This window comes from Lampris incognitus, chromosome 10 (genome assembly GCF_029633865.1).
Source record: "Lampris incognitus isolate fLamInc1 chromosome 10, fLamInc1.hap2, whole genome shotgun sequence".
Classification (NCBI taxonomy): Eukaryota; Metazoa; Chordata; class Actinopteri; order Lampriformes; family Lampridae; genus Lampris; species Lampris incognitus.
The window spans coordinates 761569-774682 of record NC_079220.1 but is presented as its reverse complement, the minus strand read 5'-3'; the positions used below and the strand labels follow the sequence as shown (position 1 = coordinate 774682).

The 13114-nt window shown below is 48.0% G+C and overlaps 1 protein-coding gene across 1 annotated transcript in view; it reads left to right on the top strand.

The window, feature by feature from the left end:
• Positions 1-1161: 1161 nt before the first annotated feature.
• Positions 1162-13114, top strand: part of cdc27 (cell division cycle 27) — a 104273-nt gene continuing 92320 nt past the window's right edge. Inside the window, exon 1 of the mRNA XM_056287546.1 lies at positions 1162-1321. Coding sequence (XP_056143521.1) covers positions 1295-1321 — 27 coding nt within the window. The 5' untranslated portion in view covers positions 1162-1294. The remainder of the gene's footprint in view (positions 1322-13114) is intronic.

The following is a 13114-nucleotide window of genomic DNA, read 5'->3' as shown; positions in this document are numbered from 1 at the left end:
TAGGTGGAAGAGCTGTGTGTTCCACACACACACACACACACACACACACAGACACACACACACTGTGCCGCCGGAGTTAGGTGGAAGAGCTGTGTGTTCCACACACACACACACACACACACACAGACACACACACACTGTGCCGCCGGAGTTAGGTGGAAGAGCAGTGTGTTCCACACACACACACACACACACACACACACACACACACACACACACACACACACACACACACACACACACAGACACACACACACTGTGCCGCCGGAGTTAGGTGGAAGAGCTGTGTGTTCCACACACACACACACACTGTGCCGCCGGAGTTAGGTGGAAGCGTTGTGTGTTCCCCACACACACACACAGACACACACACTGTGCCGCCGGAGTTAGGTGGAAGAGCTGTGTGTTCCACACACACACACACACACACACACACACACACACACACACACACACACACACACACACACACACTGTGCCGCCGGAGTTAGGTGGAAGAGCTGTGTGTTCCACACACACACACACACACACACAGACACACACACACTGTGCCGCCGGAGTTAGGTGGAAGAGCTGTGTGTTCCACACACACACACACACACACACACACACACACACACACACACACACACACAGACACACACACACTGTGCCGCCGGAGTTAGGTGGAAGAGCTGTGTGTTCCACACACACACACACACACACACACACACACACTGTGCCGCCGGAGTTAGGTGGAAGCGTTGTGTGTTCCCCACACACACACACACACACACACACACACACACACACTGTGCCGCCGGAGTTAGGTGGAAGCGTTGTGTGTTCCCCACACACACACACAGACACACACACTGTGCCGCCGGAGTTAGGTGGAAGCGTGTGTTCCGTGCTTCTCTCTCCTTTTCGCCACACAGCAAACCGAGTGAAATGAGCGCGTGCCTTGATTGCCCTTATTAATCACCAAGCGCCCGCCCGGCCAGAGGGGGCGTCGCTACACATGCCCACAAATGGCACGCTGTAAAGTCACGTGACAGACGGAGAGCGCGTCCCGCTTTTTCGGATGTTTCCGTTCGTCGCTCGACTATTTCCGCTCCTGATCGGCTATAGACGACTATTTCCGCCCCTGATCGGCTACAAACGGCTCCGTTCGGCGCTTAACGGCTGCTGTGTTCAAATCTCCGGCTGTCCGGCAGCCTGTGGCCTGGAGACTGAAAGTAAACGAAACGGACTGAAACCAGACAAAAGCTGCGAAAACACACGTACACACAGAAGAAGGGAGCCTCGGAGCGGGATGACGGTGCTGCAGGAACCTGTCCAGGTAACAACGCCCCGTTAGCTGCTGTCATATGTGGGCCGGTCTGGCGGTGTCGTCCTCCGCGGTACGGGAGCCCCGTATCCCGTCGCCAGGCCCGTCGGAACACCGCTAGCAGCTAACTGCACTGTGAAGCTAATACCAATGCTAATACCAATGCTAACACCAATGCTAACTGTAGTTTTCTGTATTGCTGTCTGTTAACAGCGCCACGATGATAACCTGTTAACTCTTTGGCCACGTAAACACCAGTATTAGTTTAATTATCGATAACAACCAGCTTGTCTTGTTCAGGGTTAGCTTGGTTAAAAGAAGCCGTCAGTATCTAGCACATTAGCTTCGCATAGCTAACGTTAGACCGCCGTTTGAAGGACGGAGAAAGCTGAGGCGATTATCCGAGGATAAAACATTAAAAATGACTTTTCTCCAGTTGACAGTCCTGTGCTGACGGTCAGCTGCTTAGAACCAACAGGTTTTTGATACCAGCCTGAGCTAAAATGACTCAGACACTGAGATTAGCTTTTTCTCATACTAACAATCGGACAACTAATGGTGAAGGGTTTCGGCATACGTCTGGGTAGCAAGCAGATTCAGGGAATTTGGGACCAGACTCCCACTCCTCAGTTGATTTTTATTTTATTTTTTTAACTGCACTAAGGATCCACTGTTGTCCACTACCTTGATTCTTGAGCAGCTGACTGGAGCTGATGGTTGATTGTTGCTCCCCTTCAAATGGATGACTGGCCAAGTGATTGGCCATCGCTTCATTTATCTTGTCCAACTCAGCTCAGTATACACAGACAAAGGCGCTAATTTGATCTGACTTGATATGTGAGTCTAGCCAAGTGACTGTTTGAATGTTAGGAGGCCCAAACTTAAGGTCCCGGTGTCTGGTGTTAAACTAGCTTGGAGGGGAGGCCGTCAGCTAACCCTGCTTCTGATGGTTTAGAGGCAAATTCTGATTTTAGGCAGAGAAGCTTCCATCTGGCACCAACTGGCTGTGAAATATTGGACAGAACCCACAAACTATCTGTGAAATACTGGTCTGTGTCTGTGAGTCTATTTGGTCTACTCAAGTAGCCATTTTACCAGGTTAGCCAGCCATCATTTGGTGGACCTCTTCTATACTTAAAATCTAGTTTACTGGTAACATAGTGACAGTGGCTGGTAAAGTCACAAACAGGCACTCGGTCATTGCTTTGGTATGAGGTGGACTGCTTTATCAAGGTCTTTTTTCTCAATGTTAAGAGCAGGTGGTGTAATTAGTCTAAATAAGGAACCTTCCAGCTACTGTCTTCATGCATGCTCAATAATCCAGGCAAGAAAGTCAAAGAAGGTTGAATCAGTTCATCTGGACACGTTTATTGACAGATGCACTGCGTCATCATCTAAGTGACCTCTTCAGTCTCACCTGACTGCAGGTACCCCACCCTTATAAACAATACAGTGACTGCAGGTACCCCCACCCTTATAAATAATACAGTGACTGCAGGTGTCCCCACCCTTATAAACAGTACAGTGGCATAACGACCCAAACCAACGACCAGTTACATATGCAGTGTTCATGTGTGTTCACAGAGGATTTGAGAATATTTGCAATCACAGCATTGTAAAATGGCGATAGCAGTACTCTTAGCCCTGATCTGAGGGCGGGACGGAGGGCGAGACGTTAAGAGTACATCTGTCGGCATCTTACAATGCTGTGATTGCAAACATTCCCAAAGCCTCTGTGAATAGTACACATGGCCATTGAAACTAGTTATTGGTCACGCCTATTTACATATGAAACTGATCGTTAGTTTTGGTCATTATGCAACTATATTGTTTAGGGTGGGGATACCTGCAGTCAGTTTAGACTGAAAGGGTCGATTAGCTGATGATGAAACGTTTGTCAATAAACGTTGTGTCCAGATGAACTGATTCACCTTTCTTCCACAGACTTCCAGCTACTGGACTACAGGTTGTTGTGAGTCAGAGATATGCCTTGATAAGGTGAAAAGGAGAAGAAGTCAGTAGTTAATATGATACAATTCCTGTATGTCCATAAACTCATCCATACACCATGAGTACAAGAGGAGAGTAAATGAGCTGTAGGTCACTCGGGATTAAATCCACCCTCCCAGTAGTTGAATGGTTTGAATGTTTATGTCAGTTGTAAAATGTACTTGCCTGCAACCTTTCTGTCATCTCATTCAATGGTTAAATACCATCTCCGCCATATCATCAACAAGCTGCTCTGTCCATATGTCTTCAGACTTATTACCAATCTATGATTTACTGAAGGGCACATTTTGGGCCAGTTAAGTCTCACAGCATACACTAATGTCACATATTATTTAACATTTCTAGCAGACACATTTGCTCTTGCTGACCAATGTGTTGATCAGAATCATCAGAATCATGTTTATTGGCATGTAGGTTTGCTCATATATGGAATTTGACTCCGTTTTTGTGGCTGTCTGTGTACTTAACAGAATTACAACACAACAATCGGTAACACTTCAGTATGGGGAACATAAAAAAACGTAATTACTAGTGAATTAGTAATGATCAAGATGTCACTTTAGTATGGGGAACATATTCTAAGTAACAAAAACTTAATTTACAGTAATTTAACACTATGAACACTTGTAGTTTTGTGTTTTGTTATGTAAGAACAGACCATATTCATTAAGTGTTAGTAAGGGAGAATGACTCTTCTTGTGGTACTACCACCTTATAAAGTCCATACTAAGCAAAGCATATTGAGATGGTACTACTAATAAGCAATAATTCTGAGGTTATAGAGGGAAAAGTCATAGTTAATGGCTTACTGGTTGTATCATAAGGCCATGCAGAATAAGGCATTAATGAGTACGTAATAATGACCAATTAAGAGCCAATATGTTGCTAATTTGCATGCTAATAAGCACCTAATTAATGGTGACTACGTTCCCCATACTAAAGTGTTACCCAACAATCTTCACATATATACACAACGACTGACTTATACATTACATTACAGTCATTTAGCAGACACTTTTATCCAAAGCGACGTACAATAAGTGCATTTAATGTAGGAAATCAGGAGAACTACTCGTCGTCAGAGTTCATAAGTGCATCTTCTCTCTAAACAAGCATCTAAGAGCAAAACCAACGGTAAAGTAAAAGCGCAAGAAAGAGTTTTTTTTGTGTTTTTTTTTTTTTTTAATGATAGAATACAGTAAGTGCTAAGAGCAAGTAACAGGGTAGTAGTTCTTGAAGAGGTGTGTTTTCAACCTACGCCGAAAGATGAGCAGCGACTCTGCTGTCCTGACATCAGTGGGGAGTTCATTCCACCACTGTGGGGCCAGGACAGAAAAGACCCATGACCGGGTCGATCGGCAGCAGGGGCCTCTGAGTGACGGGGCAACCAGGCGGCCCGAGGCAGCAGAGCGAAGTGGTCGGGCGAGGGTGTAGGGCTTGACCATGGCCTGGAGATAGGAAAGAACTGTTCCTTTCACTGCCCTGTAGGCTAACACCAGAGTCTTAAACTGGATGCGAGCAACTACTGGGAGCCAGTGTAGGGACATGAGAAGGGGACTTGTGTGGGGGAACTTGGGGCGGTTGAACACCAGACGAGCTGCAGCTTTCTGAACAAGCTCCAGAGGTCTGATGGCCGACACCGGGGCGCCAGCAAGGAGGGATTTGCTGTAGTCCAGCCGGGAGATGACCAGAGCCTGGATGAGCACCTGTGCCATCTCGTCAGTGAGGAATGGGTGAATCCTCCTGATGTTACAGAGGAGAAATCTGCAGGAGCAAGCTTTTGCAGGAAACGACAGTTGGTCGTCCAGGATCACACCCAGATTCCTCGCAGTCCGAGTTGGCGTTACCACAGTGTTGTCAATGGTGATGGCCAGGTCCCAGTGCGGGCAACCTTTCCCCGAGAGGAACATCAGCTCTGTCTTGTCCAGACTGAGCTTCAGGTGGTGCGTCGCCATCCACTCCGAGATGTCAGTCAAGCACGCAGCAATGCGTGTCTCTACTTGTGTGTCAGAGGGCGGAAAGGACAAGATCGGCTCGGTGTCATCGGCATAACAATGGTAAGAGAAGTCATGCGAGCGAATAACGGAACCTAGAGATGTCGTGTACAGAGAGAAAAGGAGAGGACCCAGAACCAAACGCTGTGGAACGCCTGTAGTCAGTCTGCGAGGCTCCGACACAGATCCTCTCCATGTCACCTGGTAGGAATGACCGGTCAGGTAGGATGCAAACATTGAGAGTGCAGAGCCTATGGCACCCAGCCCCTTGAGGGTAGAGAGGAGGATCTGGTGGTTCACTGTGTCGAACGCAGCTGACAGGTTCAGGAGTATCAGGACAGAGGAGAGAGAGAGTTTGCTCTCGCCAAGTGCAGCGATTCTGTCACTGCAAGGAGGGCCGTCTCTGTCGAGTGACCCACCTCAAAGCCAGACTGGTTGGGGTCCAGGACGTTGTTCTGGTGGAGGTACAAAGAAAGTTGGTTAAAGACAGCACGTTCGAAAGTTTTGGATAGAAAGGGTAGAAGGGAAACTGGTCTGTAGTTTTTGACGTCAGAGGGGTTAAGTGATGGTTTCTTGAGAAGGGGGGTGACTCTAGTACTCTTGAAGGCAGATGGAAAGCATCCTGCTTGGAGGGAGGTGTTGATGAGGTGGGTTAGAAAGGGAAGGAGTTCAGGTGCTATAGACTGAAGAAGAGGGGAGGGGACCGGATCAAGGAAGTATGTGGTGGGGTGACTGGATGCGATGAGGTTGAGGACCTTGTCGGGGGAGAGGGAAGCGAGGTGGGATAGGGTGGGATGTGGAGAGGTGAGGGAGGGTGCAGAGGGTGGGCTAGTGCAAAGATCACTAACCGGGTGGTGAGAAAAGGAGGATCTGATGTCGTTTACCTTCTTGTCAAAGAAGTTAGCGCAGTCATCAGGGAGAAGGGAGGAAGTAGGAGGTGGAGGTGGGGGTTGAAGAAGTGTAGAGAAGGTTTCAAAGAGTTTCTTCGGATTAGAGGCAGAGGATAGGATTTTAGAGTGATAGAAGGCAACTTTCGCAGCAGAAAGGGAGGAGGAGAAAGTGGAAAGAAGAGATTGGAAATTGAGAAGGTCCTCTGGGAGTTTGCCTTTTCTCCATTTGTGCTCTGCCACTCTTAGGCTCCATCTGTCAGTATGTACTGAGTCGGACAGCCAAGGGGCAGGTGGAGTTGAGCATGCAGGCCTGGAGGTGGGGGACATATACAGGTGAAATAAGGGGTGATAAAGTGCAGTGGTGCAGAGATATATCAGATATGCTGAAATAGATGTTTGCAGGTTACTTGCATACATGCCTGAGGTATATGTACCTGACAGAGTGTAACAGTATACGTGCTTGTACAGTATATACAACATGTACAGTCATCACCATCGGCAGTCACTCGGGGTCGAGTATGACTGTCCTCCTTCTTGGTTCTTGTGGGTCTTCAGGTGGGCGAAGAGGCCAATCCTGGAGCCGCATATTTTGGTGCAGTGTGGGCAGGGGTGGGCAGTGGTAATTTTGGGATTGGTTCGGGCCTTTTTGGTGGAAACTCCCTCCTTTCTGAGTCTGCGCTTGTCTTCTGCAGCACGTCGGGGATCATTATTATAAAGTGCAGCTCCTTCCCGGACAAGTTTTCTCCAGGTCGCCCTGTTGGTTGCTGTGTCCTCCCAGGTCTTAGGATCTATGTGGCATTTTTTGATATTCGTTTGGATGTTGTCCTTATACCTTTTCTTTTGACCACCTGGGGCACGTTGTCCTGTGAGAAGCTGGGAGTATAGGACTTGTTTTGGAAGGCGAGAGTCGGGCATACGGATGACATGGCCAGTCCATCTGAGCTGGTGTTGGGCGATGGTGGCAGTGATAGCGGGAATGTTAGCCTCCTCCAGGACACTGGTGTTGGTGCGTCTATCTTCCCAGGTGATTTTGAGGATTTTTCGGAGGCACCTCTGATGATGTGCCTTCAGGTACCTGCTGTATGTGGTCCAGGATTCTGATCCATACAGTAGGGTGGGCTACACTACTGCTTTGTAGACCAGAGAAAACCCCACTGGCACAGCTGAGGTGGTGGTGTATTTCCTCATCAATATTAGTTTTGGACGATAGGAGGCTTCCAAGGTATGTAAAGTGGTCCACATTTTCCAGTCTGGTTTTGTCAGCATAGATAGTTGGGGGTGGAGCAGGGTTATTCGTGTTGGGTGGTGGCTGGTAGAGGATCTGGGTCTTTTTTATGTTAAGGGCCAGACCAAGTTGCTTGTATGCCTTGGCAAAAGCGTCCGGAATGCACTGGAGGTCCTCTTCTGAATGGGCCACAAGGGCATTGTCATCGGCATACTGCAGCTCCATGATGGATACGGTGGTGGTTCTGCTTTTAGCCATGAATCTGTTGCTGTTCAGGAGTTGTCCGTCAGTTCTGTACATGATTCTGACTCCTTGTGGCAGGTGTTTACCCATAAGATGGAGGATAGCAGAAATGAAAATGGAGAACAGGGTAGGAGCAATGATACAGCCCTGCTTGACTCCAGTGTCAACCCTGAAGGGTTCCGTTTCATTTCCACTGCCACTGAGTGCTGTGGCTGACATATTGTCATGCAATAGTCTCAGTATCCGGATGCATTTGTCCGGGCAGCCAATTTTTACCAGAACCAGCCACAGAGCCTGACTGTTCACAGAGTCAAAGGTTTTGGTGAGGTCTATGAAGGCCATGTATAGTGGTCGATTTTGTTCCCGGCATTTTCCTGTCGTTGGCGAGCAATGAAAATCATGTCCATGGTACTTCTATTTGGCCCGAAATCCACTCTGAGACTCAGGGAGAATGTTTACTGACGGGGAGGAGTCTATTAGCCAAAACCCAGGCGAGAGTTTTCCCAGTAGTGGATATGACGGAAATGCCATGGTAATTTCTGCAGTCTGCCTCGTCTCTCTTCTTAAAGATGGAAACAATGAGGGCATCCCTAAGTTGTGCAGGGATTTCCTCCTTTTCCCATATTTTTAGGAACAGGGCTTGGATGTGACTAAGGAGAACTGGCCCACCATCCTTCAGGATTTCTGCTGGGATGCCGTCAGGTCCATTGGCCTTGTTGTTCTTCATCTTCCTTATGGCATCCTGCACCTCGTTCCGACTGGGTGGTGCTCCCATATTCTCATTGATGAGTTGTTGAGGGAGTTGGTCAAGGGCCTCCATCTCAGTAGTTGTGTCCCTGTTCAGTAGCTCCTCATAATGCTCTTCCCATCTGTTGGTAATTGACTCATTGTCTTTCAGCAGCAATAGCCCATCTTTGGAGCGAAGGGGGGCTAGGCAACAGTGGCTGGGGCCATATACCGCTCTTGTGGCATCGAAGAAACCTCTGGTATCCCCACAGTCAGCAAGCTGCTGGATCTCCAGAGCCTTCCTTGTTCTTCAGTTGCCTAACCCAAGATTGAACAGCTGCCTTTGCTATGGTATGGGCTACTCTTTTAGCCTTGCAGTTGATGTCATTTTGCCAGACAATGAAGGTTTGCCGCTTGATGTCAATGAGCTGTTGGATTTCGTTGTCATTCTCATCGTACCAGTCTTGATGTTTCCGGGTTTTGTATCCAACAGTGCTTTTGCAGGAGTTCACGATGATAAACTTAAGCAGGTCCCAGTGTGTATCAATATCTTCTGGATATTGCTTAGGCAGACTAGCGCTGAGAGTAGCCTGGAGCTGTTCTCGAAAGGTGGTGTCACCCATCCATTCGATGTTGAGCTTTGGCTGGCACTGTCGTTTTTGCACCCTTCTTTTCTGCATGAGACTGATGGGCATGATGGAGCGGATGAGGCGGTGGTCTGTCCAGCAGTCATCCGCACTGATCATCACTCTGGTGTTGAGCACATCATGGCGGTCTTTGGCACGGACGACTGTGTAATCGATGAGGTGCCAGAGCTTAGAGTGAGGATGCATCCAGGATGTTTTGAGTTTATTCTTTTGGTGGAAAAGAGTGATGGTGATGACCAGGCTGTGTTCTGAGCACTTTGATAGCAGTAATATGCCGTTGGAGTTCGTGTTGCCAACTCCTTCCTTCCCTGTTGTACCTCTCCATAGATTGTGGTTTCGTCCCACCCTCGCATTGAAATCTCCAAGTAGAATTAGCTTATCCTCCTTGGGGACTTTGGGTTGATGAGGCTGTTCTTAATAGCAAAACTCACACCGTGGATCCTTGGCTCATCATTAGGTTTTCCTTTCCAAAAGAAAGTGTGTCCGCCTTTTTCCTCTTTCAGCTGCCCTTCATTAGCCAGTCTGGTTTCGGAGAGTGCTGCGATTTCGATCCGGAATCTCCTTAGCTCCCTGGCGATGATGGCAGTTCGCCTTTCGGGTTGATCACTGTTTGTTGTCCAAGAGGGTCCACACGTTCGAGGTTCCAATGTAAGTTTGCTTCTGTTTATGTTTCTGACCGCTTAGTGGTGATCCCTCTGGGTGCGGTAGCCCAGACAGGAGTTTTCGAGGCAGGCTATGTTTAGGGCACCTTTTCCAGCCCCTTCCCCTACTGGGGTGAGCAGAGTGAATCCTAAATGGGGCTGCTCAGTCGTCGGTACAGCTGCCAAAAAGCTCTTTCTGCCTCAGCCCAAGAGCTTAGCGACTGAATCAGACACCCACCGCCTGCGTGTCAGGTTGTGGGTAGGAGCTGCCAGACTTAACGGACCTGCCACCGTCACCACTTCCTGACCGCCACAGGACTTTGTCCGGGATGTTAAACGGTCTGATTCCCTTTCGGGAGGACGCCTGTGCGTGGAATCTTTTAATGTGGGGAGGCTGGTGCACAGGCAGCCTCTACACAGTCCTTGGTATAGAAAGGCCAGGATCCAGTGGCATGGAGACCAAGACAACTGGGGGCCCTTCTTTGCTGCAGCCTTCTTCCGCCTTTGCGGCCGTTGTGGTGCTCCTCACAGCCACCATCTTTTGCCCGCTCCGCCGTTGAGGACTTAGTTGCTATTAGCCCATAGTTGGGGAAGTGGTTGAGAGACGCCAGGGCGTGTCCACACACCGGTGGGCTTGTGCTCCTTTTCTCTGGGGCCCACTGCTGCTCTGAGATCCCCTACAGTTTGGCTTGAGACCGCAAAGTACCCAGTTACCATGTGTGGCCAAGAGGAGGTACTGCAGGAGTCTTGACGACGGAGAGGCTATGTACCGGCAGGAGGAGACTTAGGCACTCGGCTCCTCCTTTCACCCCCTACAAGAGGGCTAGCCGGCGGCAGTAGCTGAAAGCGGAAAGTAGCAAGCAGAAGCAGCATGCACTAACTACAAGCACTACTACCCCAGTACTACTGCACTGACGGGTCACACACACTCTGTGTGCTGTCTCACACATACACACACAACATGTACAGTACAGGATATACAACATGAGTGGATTTATTTGACAGTGTTAAGTGTTCATTTGAATGACAGCCAGTGGAAAGAAAGTGTTTTTATATCTGGTTGATTTGGGGTACAGTGCTCTGTAGCACCTACCAGAGGGGAGGAGTTGGAACAAGTTGTGACCAGGGTGTAATGGGTCTGCAGTGATGTTCCTTGCCTGTTTCCTGAATCTTGAGGTGTATAAGTCCTGAATGGAGGGCAGGTTGGCACCAATGATTTTCTCTGCAGACCTAGCTGTCCATTGTAGTCTGTCCCTGTCCTGTTTGGTGGCTGAACCAAACCAGACAGTGATGGCCATGCGGAGGACAGACTGGATTATTGCAGTGTATTTCTTTAATTCTTTAATAAATGTATTTCTGATTTTTCCTTTCTTTTTTTTTCTCCCAATTTAGTGGCCAATCGATCCCCATTCTAGTTCAAACACCCACCCTCGTACTGCATGCGTTTGCCAACTGCATCTCTCCAGCTGGCAGTCTCAAAGGAGACACCTCACCACTTTCGTGACAAGGCGAATCCAGGCCGAACCACTGCATTTTCCGACACACACAGAGACGCATTCATGTGACGAGCACAAGCCAACTCTGCCCCCCTCCCAAAGACCGCATTGCCAATTATCGTTGCTTCATCGAGTCCGGCCATAGTCGGATCTGACGAGACCGAGGCGCGAACCCCGGCCCCCAGTGGGCAACTGCATCAACACAAAGCCATGTAATTTATTTATTTATTTGTTTTATTTCTCCCCCCAATTGTATATGGCCATTTACCCTATTTTCCGAGCCGTCCCAGCAGGGTCCAAAATTAACTTTTTGGCTTACCGGCCAAGGGGACTGGTAGATGAAAAAATCTACTGGCCAAGCATATTTTTTACCAGCCAAAATAATTATTAGTCTTTTTTGTGCCATACATACGTTTTCAGTACATATCAATGAGAGAATAAGGTATTGTGTTGAATAAAAGCTTTTAACAATGTGACAAGAGCAGATCTGACGCAAAAATATTTTTATGTACAATTGGTCAATGGTTAAACGATAAAATGTTACAAGTATGATTTCATGTTTTATTTGCATTATTATTATAACTACTTGAGTGCGCCATATGCCCATCCCTAGTCCCAGACCATTTCTCCCTCTACAACAGCCACTCTCTTTGCACTGTCCATGAAGTCTGGCCTCCTGCTCCTGACAGAAGTCTTGTTGCCACAGATCAACAGCACTGGTTAGGTTATACTCCCTGATCTCGGTAGATGACAGCTGCACCATCAGTAGATCCGAGAGTGTGTCTGAGTTGAGGTTGGACCGCCAATCAGTTTTAACCTGTTTCATGGTGTTGAAGCTAGCACACAGCTAACATTAGTGCAAGTTAGGTGTCACATACTAGTGTTAGCTGGCTAACGTTAGCTACAGCTAGCACTTTGTTTACGCTGTATAAGGATATTTTGAGATGACAACTAAATTCACTTACTCGTACATCCATTCGAAGTCGGAGAGTGGTCTCTACTTCTTGCCAATGGCATGCATAGTTCTAAACATGTTTTGCATTTTCTTGCTGGTCTGCTGGGACATGGCTATTGGCGCCTTTACGGAGGACGTTGTGAGGACAGGCTCCGATTGAGCCCGAGAGACATTCATACAGGTAATGTGACATCTGGAGGTCTCATGTTCGTTGATGTTTTCTACCTTCATTATCTTGTTACCGATGACAAATTAATTGCTACGGTTTTTGGCATACTGGCGACAGACGGAGCAACTCATTATCATTGTCTGTGCATTATACTCCAGCCAGCCTCTCACACCTCTTTTATCACCATACCTCCAATTCTCACTAAACTTTCTTTTTCTTTTGGTTTGGTGGTGATGGTGGCTTCTTCCTCCTCTTCGGGGCATGGTTGTCTTTTTGATGGTGGTTCTGCGCCTTCTGAATATCACTACGTAACTGGTGTTGCTCGCTAATGTTAGTTAAAAGAATAGAGTATGCTAGTACCGAGTTTGATGAGTGCTGCTGTCGTTATTCCTCTCGAGTGTGTGTGTAATGATACCCGCCAGTAGCGTCTAGCAACATTCTAATGCACTTTGATTGGTTAGTTTCTGTTATTGTTGTTGCTATGTTGTTGTTCTAATGCATTTTGGTTGGTTAATTTCTGTTATTGTTGTTGCTATGTTATTGCTGTTGCTAAGGAGAGAGAGCGGGGGGGAGTGAGAGAGCTGGGGGGGATTAAGTGGTTGGATTTCACTTTGTTTTGTTACTCGCCATGTGGCGGTTAGGCTTCTGGGATTTACTCGCCAATCAGAAAATCTACTCGCATTTGGTGGGTAGCGAGTGTTAATTTTGGACCCTGCGTCCCGGCCTCAGCTCCACCCCCTCTGCTGATCCGGGGAGGGCTGCAGACTACCACATGCCTTCTCCGATACATGTGGAGTCACCAGCCACTC